This window comes from Centroberyx gerrardi, chromosome 23 (assembly GCF_048128805.1).
Source record: "Centroberyx gerrardi isolate f3 chromosome 23, fCenGer3.hap1.cur.20231027, whole genome shotgun sequence".
NCBI classification, from domain to species: domain Eukaryota; kingdom Metazoa; phylum Chordata; class Actinopteri; order Beryciformes; family Berycidae; genus Centroberyx; species Centroberyx gerrardi.
The window spans coordinates 19,522,602-19,538,912 of NC_136019.1; the positions used below are offsets into that span (position 1 = coordinate 19,522,602).

At 39.9% G+C, this 16,311-nt stretch overlaps 2 protein-coding genes across 2 annotated transcripts; both read right to left on the minus strand.

Moving 5' to 3' along the window:
• Window positions 1-691: 691 nt before the first annotated feature.
• Window positions 692-15,923, minus strand: LOC139917328 (C-type mannose receptor 2-like). The gene is made up of 5 exons (XM_078291728.1): window positions 15,799-15,923; window positions 14,597-14,989; window positions 14,080-14,430; window positions 1,368-1,465; window positions 692-835 (listed from the first exon to the last, which is right to left on the minus strand). The coding sequence occupies exons 1-5, from the start codon at window positions 15,836-15,838 to the stop codon at window positions 692-694; spliced, it is 1,026 nt and encodes a 341-aa protein (XP_078147854.1). The 5' UTR covers window positions 15,839-15,923.
• On the minus strand, window positions 1,605-3,655 carry LOC139917335 (L-selectin-like). The gene is made up of 5 exons (XM_071906442.2): window positions 3,506-3,655; window positions 2,301-2,696; window positions 1,861-2,124; window positions 1,768-1,775; window positions 1,605-1,649 (listed from the first exon to the last, which is right to left on the minus strand). The coding sequence occupies exons 1-5, from the start codon at window positions 3,543-3,545 to the stop codon at window positions 1,605-1,607; spliced, it is 753 nt and encodes a 250-aa protein (XP_071762543.2). The 5' UTR covers window positions 3,546-3,655.
• Window positions 15,924-16,311: the final 388 nt, after the last annotated feature.

The following is a 16,311-nucleotide window of genomic DNA, read 5'->3' on the forward strand; positions in this document are numbered from 1 at the left end:
TATTGGACAGCAACTGAACAAGTCTACAGACTCTGAACTAAAGGCCTTTAGGGACTACAGAGGTCACTGAAGAGCACAGACTTCAATCAATGCTACTATTATTGGCAAGATCACCATTTGGTCGGTCTTGTATTTGATACAAGCAAACAGCAGATGGCACCCATCCATTCTGATTCACACGTTACTCATCTTTTGTACATATTCTGCTCATGTTCAGCTTGTTCTTAGTTTTCTAGTGATGTGTCGTCTTTTTATCATGTTCCCCTTTAACAAAGGGGAAAGTGGGAATTTCAATAGTCCAATATATTCCTTGTTTGTTTGTTCTACTGATTTTGGTGTAAAGAAATGTCAAAGCATCCTCATCAGGAAGCGTAGTGCACTTAACCTGCATCCTGGAATAAATCACTGCCATAACTGTATGTTTATTGTTTTATTTTCAAATTTCACAAACAAACATGAAGCTTGTTACAAAGCGTCGGCTTGTAATTATGGTTTATTCAGGAGATGATTTCATGAAAACCCACAATAACATTGATGATGAAAGACCAAACTCTAGACAGGCTACACATTCAAGGCTATGGTTAAGTATTCATTATTCTGAAAACTACATGGTAAATTCTGTTTAGTAGCAGTAATAGAAAGAACATTCACAGTGGAAATCACACTACACTAACCAAATCTTAAGTTGGGTTTAGAGTTCTCTTTTTTCTTGCCACTTCCTTTTTTCTTTCTCATCAGGACTTTTTTCCTCCTTGTGGAAGACTTTTCCATCAGGTTGCTCTCGCCACTTCAGGACCACTCCAGTCACCCCTTGGTCCTTCAGTCTGTCCTGGAGCTGCAGGACACATACAGCAACTAATTTTACACATCCACTCAACCACACTCATGACAGGAATTATTTGTCTCATGTAGGTGTCACACTCTCTTCTCATGGGTTATGTTAAACTCTGACTCTGGTTTCATTTCATATTCCCTCAGGATAAAGAAGACCATAAAGGAAAAATCCACTGTCGGACACTCTCATACTGTTAGTAGATATCATCAATTTGTGATGTTCCATGCATTCCAGGAGTTATTTTGTGATTAAGTGTGATAAGTTATATTTTTGTGCACCCACTTTCTCTCAACCTGCCTTGTCTTCTTCAGTTAGTGATTTCCTACATTTCCCGGAATACATTTCAGCAACCCCCAGAGAAGAGGAGTGAACTTGTTGCTTTCAATCATGAAGAAATCATCTCTTCCTCTTCTACGATGGATTTCTCCCAGTTTAAGGGAGTGGTTAAACATTTTAGGGTGGATTTTTCCTTTAGTTGTATGATGCTTTTGGAACACCCAACATGCATTCGGTCCCATGTGAGAAGACTTGCCTTTTGTAAGATGTCTGCCTTCACAGCAGGGTCATTCAGATCCACAGAGGAGTCCTCCGGCTGTATCTTCAGCTTAAATACCTGCTTACTTATTGGCACTTAAAAGGACACAGGTAGAATGAGAAGAGAAAGAAAATATTAGCTTGCTATGGGAACAAATACAATGGCATGGTGTTGTAAGTCTTTTCAATTTAAATGCTGTCTAAAGCATGTACATGTAATTTATAACATGAAGAGTTAGACGTTCATGGCCTGTATGTGGGTGTAGGACTGGACCATAGCCTGGAGGTATGGGGGTATCTGCTATCAGTGGTTCTGGGATAATATTAATAACAAATACATCTATTTTAATGCATTGCAGTGTTCTATCTGCTCCACCAAAGTACAGCAAACCACTCACCAGGGACGCTGTAGCAGACAAAGGGATATGTTCTATTACAAGGTGTTGGTGCCCATTTGAAAGAGGGCCCTTCTGCAAGAACACATATCTCACTAGCAATGCGGAACACAGGGTCACTGGGATCATTCCAGTAAGTAAAGGACGAGTTACTCCCATCAGACCAGCGTTTCGGAGGCTGTCTGTACAGGCCAATCCAGTAATAACCTCCGTTTGGTATCAACTTCTGGATCTCCTGGTTCTCAGTCTGGTTCCTCACACTGGCCAAGTCTATGTAGTTCTCCCTGCAGTACCTCTGAGCATTGAGCCAATTCATTCCTTGATTCACAACAACAAATGCGGGATCCATCATTGTTGTTCCTACAATTAGATTTTGGCACAGAAGTGGATTGATGAGTCATTTGCAAAGGAACCCAGACCTACCAGACCTACCATCAAACTAAAATAAATGCCTCAGTTCACATGTGATCTTGATTTAAGCTAGACTTCATAATCATCTTCATGGGAGCAGAAATTATTCTTTACTATGTTCTTACCTTTATAACAGATGAAAGGATAACTTGTGGTGCAATCGTCATCCCACCATTTCCCCTCAAATGATCCAATTTCAACACAGGACTGGCGATTCCCAGAATGATCAGGTCGATTGCTTGCCGTGTTCCAGTTCCTGTAGTCAGCCCCACCCTCTGGGTAGTAAGACGCATTTGAAAAAGACCACCTCCAATCAATTACACGGTGCAGTCCAATCCAGACCCCCAAATTGTCATTGAAAGGTTGAACTGTGTTAATGAGTTGGTTCATTTCTTCCATATTGTCTATGGTGGCCAGGTCTGTGTATTTCTCTCTGCAGTAGCTCTGGGCTTCGGTCCAGGTCTTTGGTTCAGCAACATAGTGGTACTGACGAGGAAGGCATGTGGAGAAGGTGTGCCACCCTGTGAGGACAAAGTCTGTATGAGTGCTGTGAGGCTGTAGAGCTAGGTTTGCATCCACACTCTAAAGTCTGTGTCAACATACATGGCCACTAGTTATTTACATCTTTTAACATGTCAGGTAATGTGCTTGAGTTGCTCAAACTGACATCATGGTACTTTCTCTCAGAGAGAATCAGCAGTATGGTAACAAGAATAAGAAAATCACCAGGGCCGGCCCCAGGGTTTTGGTGGCCCTAAACAAGAAATGTGTGGCCCTATAACACTAAACATTACACATGCGCAGCTGACCGGATAAACACATTTCCTTGCTTACAGCAGTCATCACATATGGAATGAAACTGTACAGCCCCTTTCATACCAAAGCAATGAGCTGGGTAAAAGTTAGAACTGGTGGTGTGAAAGGGTCTAACCAGGTGATCTCAGTAATGCAACCCTGGAATAGACTTTTTATTAGGCATTCAAAAAGTTGTTATAGTCTGAAAACTATTCCAAGCTTACTCAGAGGGATACAATTGTTGACAACTGTCTTGTGCAGTACAGTGTAATCTATCAAGACAAAAAAGATATAGATCATGTAAGGTTAGCTAGTTAATTATAAGCCTGTGTACTCGGATGTGTGTGTATGAGGCCTCATGTGTGGCCCTAAAAGAGCGCTTAAACTGTTTATGTCTGGGGCCGGCTCTGCAAATCACTATTGTACATAGAATTGTGTATTGTATTACAATAACACAATGCAAAGTTGTGAACAATATTATATCAGTATTATTCAGTAATATGCACAATTTGACCTTAACAAAGATTTCACTGACCTGAGAGAAAGAAGATACCCAACAAGACCTTTTCCTTCATGATGCTGGATGAGTGAACAGTTCCTCTGCGCTCTGTGCACAATGTGCTGTTGTACACCACTTTAAAGCATCTTCTACCTGTATTAATGATGCCAATAGGCAAATCAAGGGATATTTTTACACCTGCTTCTCTCCTCTGCTACTGATAACAAAGATCATTATGTCTATGGCATTCCATTGCACGCTTTATGCAAAAACACACTAATGGTTGACTTTGTGAATATGCTTTTGTTCTGATGTGAAGTTTTCCAGAGCCACACCTTTGTCATGGGCAGTGTGTAGCGGTCGCTGGCGGTTAAGCCAGGGTGCCAGTCAGAGTCTTTAGTCTGACAAAATATAATGGTACGAATACAGCCAGCAAAAACCCTACAAAGGAATGGATAGCAGGTACCAATCCCTTAGCTACCTGTACACACAAATGCAGCCACAAGCAAAAAACACACAACACAGCAAATGCAATGTTCCCCACAGTGTATTATACAAATAAAGACAGTGCAAATACCAACCAAGCAATAATTCAATACAGTGCAACCCAACCCCAATAGTCCGTTCTTCAGTATAGTCAGTCTGTGTCAATGTATCTGAGTTCTCTACTCGAGACTTCCTTGATTCCCACAGTACTGCAATAATAGAGAGCCTAAGTCCCTCCCCTTCCGGTGGACCACCATGGGACCTTATTTCGGAAAAAATATGTACGGTAGTCAACGGCGAGAGACAAATAATTGTTTGATCCCGTTTGAATTGTGCCATGAATTACACATATGATGTTTTGTCAATTTAAATGATAATTTTGCAAGTCAAGAAAGTCGCAGTTTGTCGTAAAACTGTTGAACTATAAGACTGTAAAAATACGTAATTAGAAAGACTACACACCCAAAAGTCGCGCAAGTGACGTAACTTCCTCTCTCCACAAGCTACCCAGAGCCGCTGAAGCTAAGTCCCTCTCAGATAGCAGGAGTATTATACACAACCTGGAAGGTAGACAGTAAGAATGGATTTAAACTGGTTTAGGATAGTTTTAGTACAGTGGGGGCTAACGTTAACGCGATGCCTGTGTGTGTTTCCTATGTTTCGTTCCATGTTGGTGTTGGTGACGTATATTGTGCGAGACGAGAGATGTAGTTCACTGAGCGGTTTCACACAAAACTAAACGTTACTGTACTGTTTTACAACAAACTGCGACTTTCTTGACTTGCAAAATTATCTTTTAAATTGACAAAACATCATATGTGTAAGTCATGGCACAATTCAAACGGGATCAAACAATTATTTGTCTCTCGCCGTTGACTACCGTACATATTTTTTCCGAAATAAGGTCCCATGGGGGACAGCGGAAGGGGAGGGACTTAGGCTCTCTATTGAGCTCCCGAATCTGAGTCCGAGTGTAACCTCTCGTCAGTGTAATGCATCTGTGTGAGTTGCTCCGGGGAAAACCCGGGGTTACCTCCACAACGTTACTCCGGTTCGGGCGAGGTAGCAGGTAGCCGGCTCCCGGGAATAGTCGGACCGGGCGATGAACGGCGGGTTGGTGTATAAATACAACGTTTTCTATTACACTAAGTAAGGAGAAAATTCAAATAAATGAAAAATAGTTTGTGCAAAGGTAAATACACCCCTTGTTTCATTAGAGCTAAATTGTGTCACTGACAATATTTGACCAACATTTCATATCTTTTGCTGCTCAGATGTCATACTTAGATTGTTGCTATAGGTTTCGAACATTATTTGCCATTCAATATTGCAGTTACTCTTCCTTTTTAGCCAACAAAAGCTGATAACAGGTCTCAATGGAATCTCAATGGATTTCAGGGTGTGGGATGGATTCACCTCAGAAAACATGAGTATAGTGTGGAATGTGAGGTTCACTTATGGATGGCATTGGGGTCCAGGTCTTCATGTTTCAAAGAACAAATAAAATAAATACATGAAAATGAATACATTTAAAAAAATAAATATGGATGCACTTTCACTGGAGTTTGTCCTGTCCAGTGTCTGAGAAGATAAACTCCAGTGAAACTGCACCTGTTATCCATTGCTACAGAAATGGATCAGGCATAATATTGTTGTCTGCCCCTATGCAGGAATATGTTGAGAATGCTCAGCATGCAAATGTATTAACGCCTGCATGAAAAATCATAATACATATTTGAATAGCAAAAAATGGGAGCCAACTGGGAGCTCAAACTGCAAGTGTGCCTTCAGCTTTAATACTAATCCACCAAGAATGGCACACTTGTGGCCTAAAGCCCCTTTAATTGGAGCGTTTTCTGTCAAGCCCTCTTCTGAATGGACACATCTCTTCATGCAAAGCCTTTAAAGGATCTTTTATACAAGATAATAATTTGGGGATGATGGTGTTGCAAAGTGTTAGTGAACTGGATGCAATCTCGATTAGCATGGCCCTGTGTACAAATAACTGTTATGTGGTCAAATTACTGAGATTTACATAGGATACATTTTGATCAGCACTATCAGGCGGCTTTGTGCACAGTTAATGAATCACACACAGTCAACAAAGAGGTGTTTCTCAGTGGGTTTATTACTTTATGTACAGGCATGTCTGTCCCCGAGGCGGAGACTGTCCGAGAAATACAATGTAGAAAGTAGAAAACGTCTAAGGTGCAAAAACAAACACTGCTGCATGAGCAGAGTCATCTTTTGGATTTCACTCTGAAGTTTTGATTCCTCATTTCCTGTGGAGAAAATTTCCCATCAGTGACCATACTGACACCAGAATTTAATTTGGGCAAATAGAGTGAATCTACGGATGGGACGTTCTTCTCTGTTGCAGCCCCACTTGCAGCATGCTCAGTAGTATAAAATGGTAAGTTAAAAAATGTTTGCCATTTCTGTATGTTGTGAAACTAAAACCAGCAACACTTATTTTCTTTCAATAACAATGTGAATGCTATGCTTGTGTCCTGCTCAACCGCTCTCACTGTATGAACAGTTTTTAAATAAATATATTCACATCTTTAAAAATAAAATAAAAGGTAAATAAGAACAGGCTGATTTGAGGGGTGGGGCGGTTTACGTGCCGGTCTTCAGCTCCCATTCCTGTGAAACAAACACACAGACACAGTTTGCATGTTCTTACATGACACCTTGAATCTGTCTAAGATGCGTATCAGTTTGTTTTTCATATTCTATCATATTGGGTGGGTGCATGAGGGCCTTATCTGCACATATGAGGAAAAATGCAAATATGTATTTTGTGCTGCTATTCAATGACATTAAATTTAGACCATTTCCATGCCAAAAAAAAATCCAGTATTCAGCATTTCCCCCAAAATTGTATTTTTGTCAGGGTGGAAAAGCCTCTGAAAGAACATTTAGACCATGGGACACTAAACTATCCATTGAAACCCAGGAGAATAATAATAATAATGATAATAATAATAATAATAATAATAATAATAATAATAATAATAATTAATTCTACATGTGTAGAATTTGATCAAAATGTTGATTTAGAATCAATTCAGGGCTTTTTATAAACAACCAGCAAGACATTAATCAATTCTACAATAAATACTAGAGGTGCACCGATACCAATGTTTTTAGAACCAATACTGAGAAGTTTATGAAGTAGATCAGTCAATACGAGTGCCGATCTCAATCTCAGTTACCTTTCATTGACTTACTATGAAACAACTGCAGGAACAACAGCTTCATTTGATCAAAATATACTTATAACAAAAGAAAACGATTACAAAACAGAAAATGAGCAGAATGTTCTTTTTCACAAATGTTGACATTTCAGCATTTTCATGTTGGTTTGCCTACCAGTGTCAGAAAAGAATAAATAAATAGTTTGAGGAAGCTGCTTGGCCTCTCCTCCACTCTCAACACTGCATACAGTATGTTCTATTCATATGTATATCCTCTCTGTTGCTGCAATGACTCACAGGAATCATTCAAATTTAATCAAATCTGATGTGAGACCGGTGTACAGCTTATGTTTGTGGAGTCGTGCGACCTGAGTTAAGTTAGTATCAACTGACCAGATATCCTAAACAACACTCATGTAGGATTTACACAAAAAGGCCCCATTAACTGCAGGCTAAACATGAAAAAGTCACAACATTCGGGTCATATTCGTTTGTTCCAGCCTGATCTCTTGAAATGATGTGAAATGAGCACAATGTGCTAAAATGCAAATATGTGCTCCGTGCACAAAAAGTGAGAGAAATGTGTTTTCCCACCAGGAAAGGGTTTTGTGAAGCAGGCACGACTATAAACTGATGTAGTATGACATGGAAATAATGCAGTAGAAAGTAAGGGTGTAGTGGTCAGGGTGGTGGATGGGCGTAAATCCTCAATTCCAAAGACCCAGGTTCCATTCCAAATTCATACCAAGAAGATTTCTACTATGAGTGAAGTTCTAACTTTTAGCTCAAGTTTTTCTTATTTAACCATGACCACAACCTTTCCCTAACCTTAACCAAATTGGTTTGCTTGCCTAACCTTTACCTAAACCATAACCCAAACCTTAACCCAAACCTTGACCAAGTTTTTTTGTTTGCCTAAACTTAACCACTAGCGGTAAAATGGCCTCTCCAATTCGAGCTTTTGTCAAATAATCCAATTTGTGGTGGAGGAACATAAACTTCACATAATTTGTGTCCACAACATGTAGTCTACGTTTCAGAGTTCATGCTCATTTCACAATTTTTAAAGGGGGTGGGCATGTAAAGAGAGGCACTGAGGCCAGAGTCCTTTACCTCCCTTCAGGACGGGGGAAGGTGTAGAGAGACACTGAGCCTCTTGATGCCGTTCATCACCAGCAGTGGAAATGCTGCTGGTGCTTGCACTACTGAAAAGGTCAGTCATTTTTGCACATTTTGATGCCTCAGCTTCACAGCCTTTATTTTTTTATCCCTCAATTCCTCTGCCCCACCTTTTCGTTTTTTATTTTGTTACGTTTTTTTTTTTTGGTTAATCATATATGCTTGAGTTGTTTTATCAATAGTATCCTTTTTCTGTTACAATGTTACTTTATCTGAGGAAATGGTAAACTGTAACAATTACCCCAAACCAAAATAGTTTGGACCAAGCCACCTAGGGAATATATATATATATAAGTGCATATTACTGTAAATAAATAGATTCTTCACATAGAATATTTCTGGACAGTAACAACAATAACAAAACAAAACAAAAAAAAAAAGAATGATAAAGAATTTGTTATACATGTGCTTACTAAGCAAAGTTAAAGAAGGGATTACAGAGTTGATGTGTTCTTTATTATGGCATGACATCACATACTGAGCACAGAGTTCCACTGTTTCAACATTTTCTCTAAGCAGGATACACATTTTTTCATTGATACTGAGATTTTGAAAATTCTCAAATTCTTTAAAGATTGAACAATGAAAGTTTTATTGTCAATTCATGATTTCCCTATCATCACTCCCTGCTCTCATTTGGTGAGCTAGGTGTTTGCTGCAGGGAGTGACAAGATCAGAGCCTAGACACCATACTAAACTCTGTCTCTATATTTGCATTCATTCTCAATAATCTGCTGACTGAAATGCTTTTATATCCTCATGTATCGACTACTGCAACTCCCTCTATTCTGCTCTCAGTAAAAAAGCACTAAAGAATGCAGCAGCTAGACTTTTAACTGGAACTAAGAGAATAGACCACATTACCCCCATTTTAGCATCCCTCCTTTGGCTTCCAATTACCTTTAGAATACATTTTAAGATTTTATTGATTACTTTTAAAGCTTTAAATGGATTAGCCCCAATTTACATTTCTGACCTACTCACACCATATGTACAGGGACGCTCACTAAGGTCATCAAAGTCTCTGTTCTTAGTTCCAAGGACTAATCTGGTAACCAAAGGGGAGAGGGCATCAGGGCACTTAAGCTGTGGAACGACCTTCCTTTTAAACTTTGTACGGTCACCTGTCTTATGTCTTTTAAACATCAACTGAAACCGCACTTTTTAAACTTGCTTTTAACCGACTTTTATTCTTATATTTTATTATTTTATTTATACATTTTATTCTGTTTTATTATTGTCTCTTTATGTACTCATGTTTATTGATGTTGAAATGTGAGTACTTACGTCTTAGATTCTTTTGTTTTTATTTTGTTTTATTCTTTACATGATCCATATTATTTACTCTAAGCACTTTGTAACAATTGTTAAGAAAAGTGCTATATAAATACAGTTATTGTTATTATTATTATTTGGTCAAATTTTTGACATATATAATGTACATATGTATGACCATGACAGGGGCATGACCAGCACTATCAGGCAGCTTTCCACACTTCACAGTTAATGACTAACACACAGTCAACAACATTAACTGGTAACAATGCAGCTAAACGAAAGAAGAATGAAAATACAACTTCTTATAAAAAGTGGTCCCTTGGCTCAATTTGCCCCAGGTTGGGGGTAAATTGATCCTAGCAAGTGGGTAAATTGAGCTGCTTGGGGGGCAAACTGAGCCACTGAATTATTCATGTTGGCATCTGGATAAAATACAAATAAATTATTTCTGTTACAAAGATGGATCATGTGAAAACGACAATGACATGTCTGTCTGTTTACAAGTTAAATTCACTTGAACACATTGTTTTATCACTCACATTGAGTTGAAAATAACACAGAATGTCTACTTTCTTCTTTCCCGACATTTTTACAACACAACCTGTCAGGTCCTGGCTCAGATTAAACTGTCTGTGCCTGTCATTTGATTGTGCGTTTGTTTAATGTGGCCCTGCTTCCCGGTTGGGTGGAGTTTTCCGTTTTGATGCACTGTGATTGGCCCGAAGATCCAAATACTGCCCAGCCGGCAAACTTTGGTAATAAAACGAACCAAACCAGTTGTTTAAGCACCAGGTGCAATCACCGGTATTGCTCTGCATTTTCTTTTTTAGAACAAATTCACTCCTGGAACACGGCCCAATGACACCCCTGGATATACGGTTAATATAAAACCTCCTCGCTTCCCTCTGTCAAAAGATTCGGGGCTAGTCAAAAAACATTCCCGGCTAAAGCCCCGGAAGCCCGATGCTGGTGACGCCACTGAGTTGCAGGACAGGGCGTCCTTGAGGTCTGAGTACAGAAACACTGCTCTATATTGTTCAAGATACTAAATAAATTAATTAATTAATGAATACATTAAGAAATTAATAAATTGCACAGTCACATTGCACATTCATTAAGATGCTATTGTTAATATCAGAAATCAACAAGGTGGACAACTGGCTCAATTTACCCCTTGGATTTTGGATCAACTTACCCCATAGCCACCTTTTCTACACACTAGTCTACACACTAGTTCACTGCTAACCTTTTGCTAATTAATTCATATGGTTTTAGTCCTTGGTAGTAGACCAACATTTATTGTATATATGTTTGAATGTAGCTAAATTGGTATTGAGACAACAGCCATTAAAATCTAAACTAAAAAATGTACTTTTTGTTGCAAAAAACAAAAGTTTTATGAGCATAAATGTACTTACTACTTAGTGGCTGATTCCATCACAGCCATGTTGAAATGGAAGTCTCTTCCTAAATGCCTGGTCACATGACACATAGTGCTTACCATTGCTAGGACACAGGGGGTGGTTCAACTTACCCACTGGCTCATCTTACCCCTCTATCCCCTACCTGACCAGCTGATGGCTGCTGCAGCAACGCTGACGAGCTAGCCTGGCCTAGCCTGGCCTAGCCTGGCCTAGCCTGGCACAGGGACTCCACTCTGCCTTCCTCCTCCTCCTCCCCCTCCTCCGCTCTAACATCAACCCCCATGTAATCCCAAGGAGGAGAGGGGGCGACCTCCCTCTATCTCCTCCTCATTCTCTCTCCTCCTCTGACTCTTCACCTCTACTCCACGGCCTCCTCAACTGGCCCGCTCACCTCCGTCCCGTCCTTCCTCCTTCCCCTCCGTCTCCGTCTCTTCTTCACCTGGGTGGATGGAGGGTGGATGGGGTGAATTTTTACATCATTTTGAATGATTACTAGACACTCTCACTCTTTAAAGGCAATAATATTCTTTCCAAGGAGAGAAGGATGAGATGAACCCTTATGGAACTTGCAGGAATTATGAAGAGTGTACTCAAACACAAGAGGGTGGTGTTGCACTTTCTTTAAACATCACACACACACACACACACACACACACACACACACACACACTGTATACGCCTATATTAGGCGTAGCCAGTAGTGGAATCAAGTCTCCATAAAGATTTGGTTTGTTGTATGTAAATGTGTAAATATGAAGAATCTCCACCTTGTACATAACGCCCTTGACATGAGAATGAGTGTTATACCAAAATGATACCAATCTTTTTTTGTCCCTTCACTTTCCCTTTCCAAGTGATGTGTCGTCTTTTTATCATGTTCCCCTTTAACAAAGGGTGACCATGTGAATTTGACCACACTATTAGATTTGTTTTCCCCTTTTGGCTGGTTTGTTTGTTGTATTGATTTTGGTATAAAGAAATGTTAAAGCATCCTCATCAGGAAGCGTAGTGCACTTAACCTGCATCCTGGAATAAATCACTCCCATAACTGTATGTTTATTGTTGTTTTTATATTTATATAAATGTCACTTGAGTTCACAAACAAACATGAAGCTGGTTACAAAGCGTCGGCTTGTAATTATGGTTTATTCAGGAGATGATTTAATGAAAACTCACAATAACATTGATGATGAAAGACCAAACTCTAGACAGGCTACACATTCAAGGCTATGGTTAAGTATTCATTATTCTGAAAACTACATGGTATATTCTGTTTAGTAGCAGTAATAGAAAGAACATTCACAGTGAAAATCACACTACACTCAGCAAATCTTAAGTTGGGTTAAAATTTCAAAGGTCTCTCTTTTCTTGCCACTTCCTTTTTTCTTTCTCATCAGGACTTTTTTCCTCCTTGTGGAAGACTTTTCCATCAGGTTGCTCTCGCCACTTCAGGACCACTCCAGTCACCCCTTGGTCCTTCAGTCTGTCCTGGAGCTGCAGGACACATACAGTAACTATTTTTACACACAAGGCTTTTGGAACACCCAACATTCATTAGATCCCATGTGAGAAGACTTGCCTTTTGTAAGATGTCTGCCTTCACAGCAGGGTCATTCAGATCCACAGAGGAGTCCTCCGGCTTTATCTTCAGCTTAAATATCTGCTTCATTTGCGCTTATAGGGACAAAGATAGAAGGAGAAGAGGAACAAAATATGCTGTGGGAACAAATACAATGGCATGGTGTTGCGAGTCTTTTAAATGTAAATGCTGTCTAAAGCATGAACAAATCATTTATAACATGAAGAGTTAGATGTTCATGGTCAGTATAGGGTATGGCTGGACCATGGAACATTCTTTCTCTCTCTCTCTCTCTCTTTTAAAAAGACGACACATCACTAGAAAACTAAGAACAAGCTGAACATGAGCAGAATATGTACAAAAGATGAACATCTCTCTCTCTCTCTCTCTCCCTCTCTCTCTCTCTCTCCCCCAGCATGGCTATCCATCATGTCTCTCTCCTCCCTGTGTCCCTGAGTAACCTTTGTTTGTTTGGAGACCATTTTTCTGACCCCGGTGCTGCTGCTTGGCTGGATAAACAGTTGGTTTACAACTGTTGTTAAATCTTAACAGTTTTTTTTAATTTGTTAGTATAAGTTACATTTACATTTGATATTATTTATATACATTTTTTGGTAATTTTTTTAAAAGTATATTTGTACTTTGGACTCTATGATGATGCTACTCCTAATCTAGTAATATTTATAGTTTACAGCTGAAAATGGTTTGCTTTATTAAAACATGTTTTCAACTGTTTGTCTATCAGTAATGGGTGACATAGATCATAACAAAGGGCTGTAGAAAAAAAAAGGTGTTGAATGTAATCGCACTATTTTCATGCAGAATTGACTGTTCCACCCAGGGGTATAATCTATTCAAGCAGAAACTGTTAAGTGAGTGCCAAACTATTTTATTTTTAAAAATAAATAGCTAGATTTTGTTCACTCTGTCATAGACTTCAATGGAACAGGAGCCACAAACTGGAATCCAATGGAATCTATTTTATTCAAAGCTTCAGAATGAGGTATGTTGTATCGGTATAATGTATAATGACTGGTGTTTGAGGCAAACTCTTTTTATTTTCTTATAAAATTCTATGCAATCCCTTGCAATACTGTGTGGGTGTTTACACAGAGTGTGGCATGGAGTCTATGACTTGTGGTGTATCGCTGAGCATGTGGGCCAGTTTGAGTGAAAAACGTCCAGGGCCATTTTATATTCCCAGTCTGTCCCTGACTGGAGGTACAGTATGGGATGTGGATTTCTGTGGATACAGAGCAGGCCAGATCAAAAGAGCAATCACAAGTAAAAAAAATTCTGTGTGGAGGTTGAAGTCACCTAAAAGAGTTAGAGGTGTCCCATCTTAAGAAAATCTGCTATCAGTGGTTCAACTAGAGTTTGCTGGGTTATATGAATAACAAATGACGTTTTTTTGATGCAATTCAGTATTCTATCTTCTCAACCAAAGTACAGCAAACCACTCACCAGGGAAGCTGTAGCAGACAAAGTAAAGTCTGTAATGACAAGGTATTGCTCTCCATTTGAATGAGTTCCGTTTGTTTGCAACAGCACACATCTCATTGGACAAGCTGTAATAAGGTGGGTCGTCCCAGTAAGTGAAGGAGGAGTCGCTCCCATCAGACCAGCGACTCTGAGGCTCTCTGTACAGGCCAATCCAGGCCCAGTCTCCCTGTGGCACCAACTTCTGGATCTCCTGGTTCTCAGTCTGGCTCCTAACACTGGCCAAGTCTATGAAGTTCTCCTTGCAGTACCTCTGAGCACTGGACCAATTCATTCGATCATTTATAACAACAAATTGGGGATCCATCGTTGTTCCTACAGTTAGATTTTGGCAAAGAAAATGATGAGTCCTTTGGAAAGGAATTCAAACCTACCATCAAACTTAAAGAAATGCCCCAGTTCATATCTGGGCTTGGTTTAAGCTAGACTTCATAATCATCTTCATGGGCAGAAAGCAGAAAATGCTTTACTATGTTCTTACCGTTATAACAGATGAATGGATAATTTGTGTTGCAATCGTGATCACTCCATCCCCCATTGTCTCTGATGTTCACACAAAACTGACGACCCCTATAATTATCAGGTTGATTGAAGTCTATGTTCCAGTTCCTGTAGTCAGCCCCACCCTCTGGGTAGTAAGACGCATCTGAAAAAGACCACCTCCAATCAATTACATCGCGCAGGCCAATCCAGACCGACCCAACGCTACCTAATTCTTTAACTGTGTTGATGAGGTGGTTCATTTCTTCCATATTGTCTATGGTGGCCAGGTCTGTGTATTTCTCTCTGCAGTAGCTCTGGGCTTCGGTCCAGTTCTTTGGTTCAGCAACATAGTGGTACTGACGAGGAAGGCATGTGGAGAAGGTGTGCCACCCTGTGAGGACAAAGTCTGTATGAGTGCTGTGAGGCTGTAGAGCTAGGTTTGCATCCACACTCTAAAGTCTGTGTCAACATACATGCCCACTAGTTATTAACATCTTTTAACATGTCAGGTAATGTGCTTGAGTTGCTCAAACTGACATCATGGTACTTTATCTCAGAGAGAATCAGCAGTATGGTAACAAGAATAAGAAAATCACCAGGGCCGGCCCCAGGGTTTTGGTGGCCCTAAACAAGAAATGTGTGGCCCTATAACACTAAACATTACACATGCGCAGCTGACCGGATAAACACATTTCCTTGCTTACAGCAGTCATCACATATGGAATGAAACTGTACAGCCCCTTTCATACCAAAGCAATGAGCTGGGTAAAAGTTAGAACTGGTGGTGTGAAAGGGTCTAACCAGGTGATCTCAGTAATGCAACCCTGGAATAGACTTTTTATTAGGCATTCAAAAAGTTGTTATAGTCTGAAAACTATTCCAAGCTTACTCAGAGGGATACAATTGTTGACAACTGTCTTGTGCAGTACAGTGTAATCTATCAAGACAAAAAAGATATAGATCATGTAAGGTTAGCTAGTTAATTATAAGCCTGTGTACTCGGATGTGTGTGTATGAGGCCTCATGTGTGGCCCTAAAAGAGCGCTTAAACTGTTTATGTCTGGGGCCGGCTCTGCAAATCACTATTGTACATAGAATTGTGTATTGTATTACAATAACACAATGCAAAGTTGTGAACAATATTATATCAGTATTATTCAGTAATATGCACAATTTGACCTTAACAAAGATTTCACTGACCTGAGAGAAAGAAGATACCCAACAAGACCTTTTCCTTCATGATGCTGGATGAGTGAACAGTTCCTCTGCGCTCTGTGCACAATGTGCTGTTGTACACCACTTTAAAGCATCTTCTACCTGTATTAATGATGCCAATAGGCAAATCAAGGGATATTTTTACACCTGCTTCTCACCTCTGCTAGTGATAACAATTGCCCGCTTTATGCAAAAACACACTTATGGTTGACTTTGTGAATAGGCTTTTGTTCTGATGTGAAGTTTTCCATCTGAAATGGAGTTGGAGTTGAGAGACGACGTCTACGACTGGATTGTTTCACAAGTAGCCAGTTTACACTAGTCCAAACTAGGTCCAGACGACATTTCGGCTAATCTCTATAAACAGATATCTGCATATGAGACGTCGTCTCTCAACTCCAACTCCATTCTCGCGTCTCAAGTTGCTAATCGGATTGTAAACAATGACCGGCGCACGGAAGAGGAAGTCTTCCGCTGGCTACACCGGAAACCCCGAAA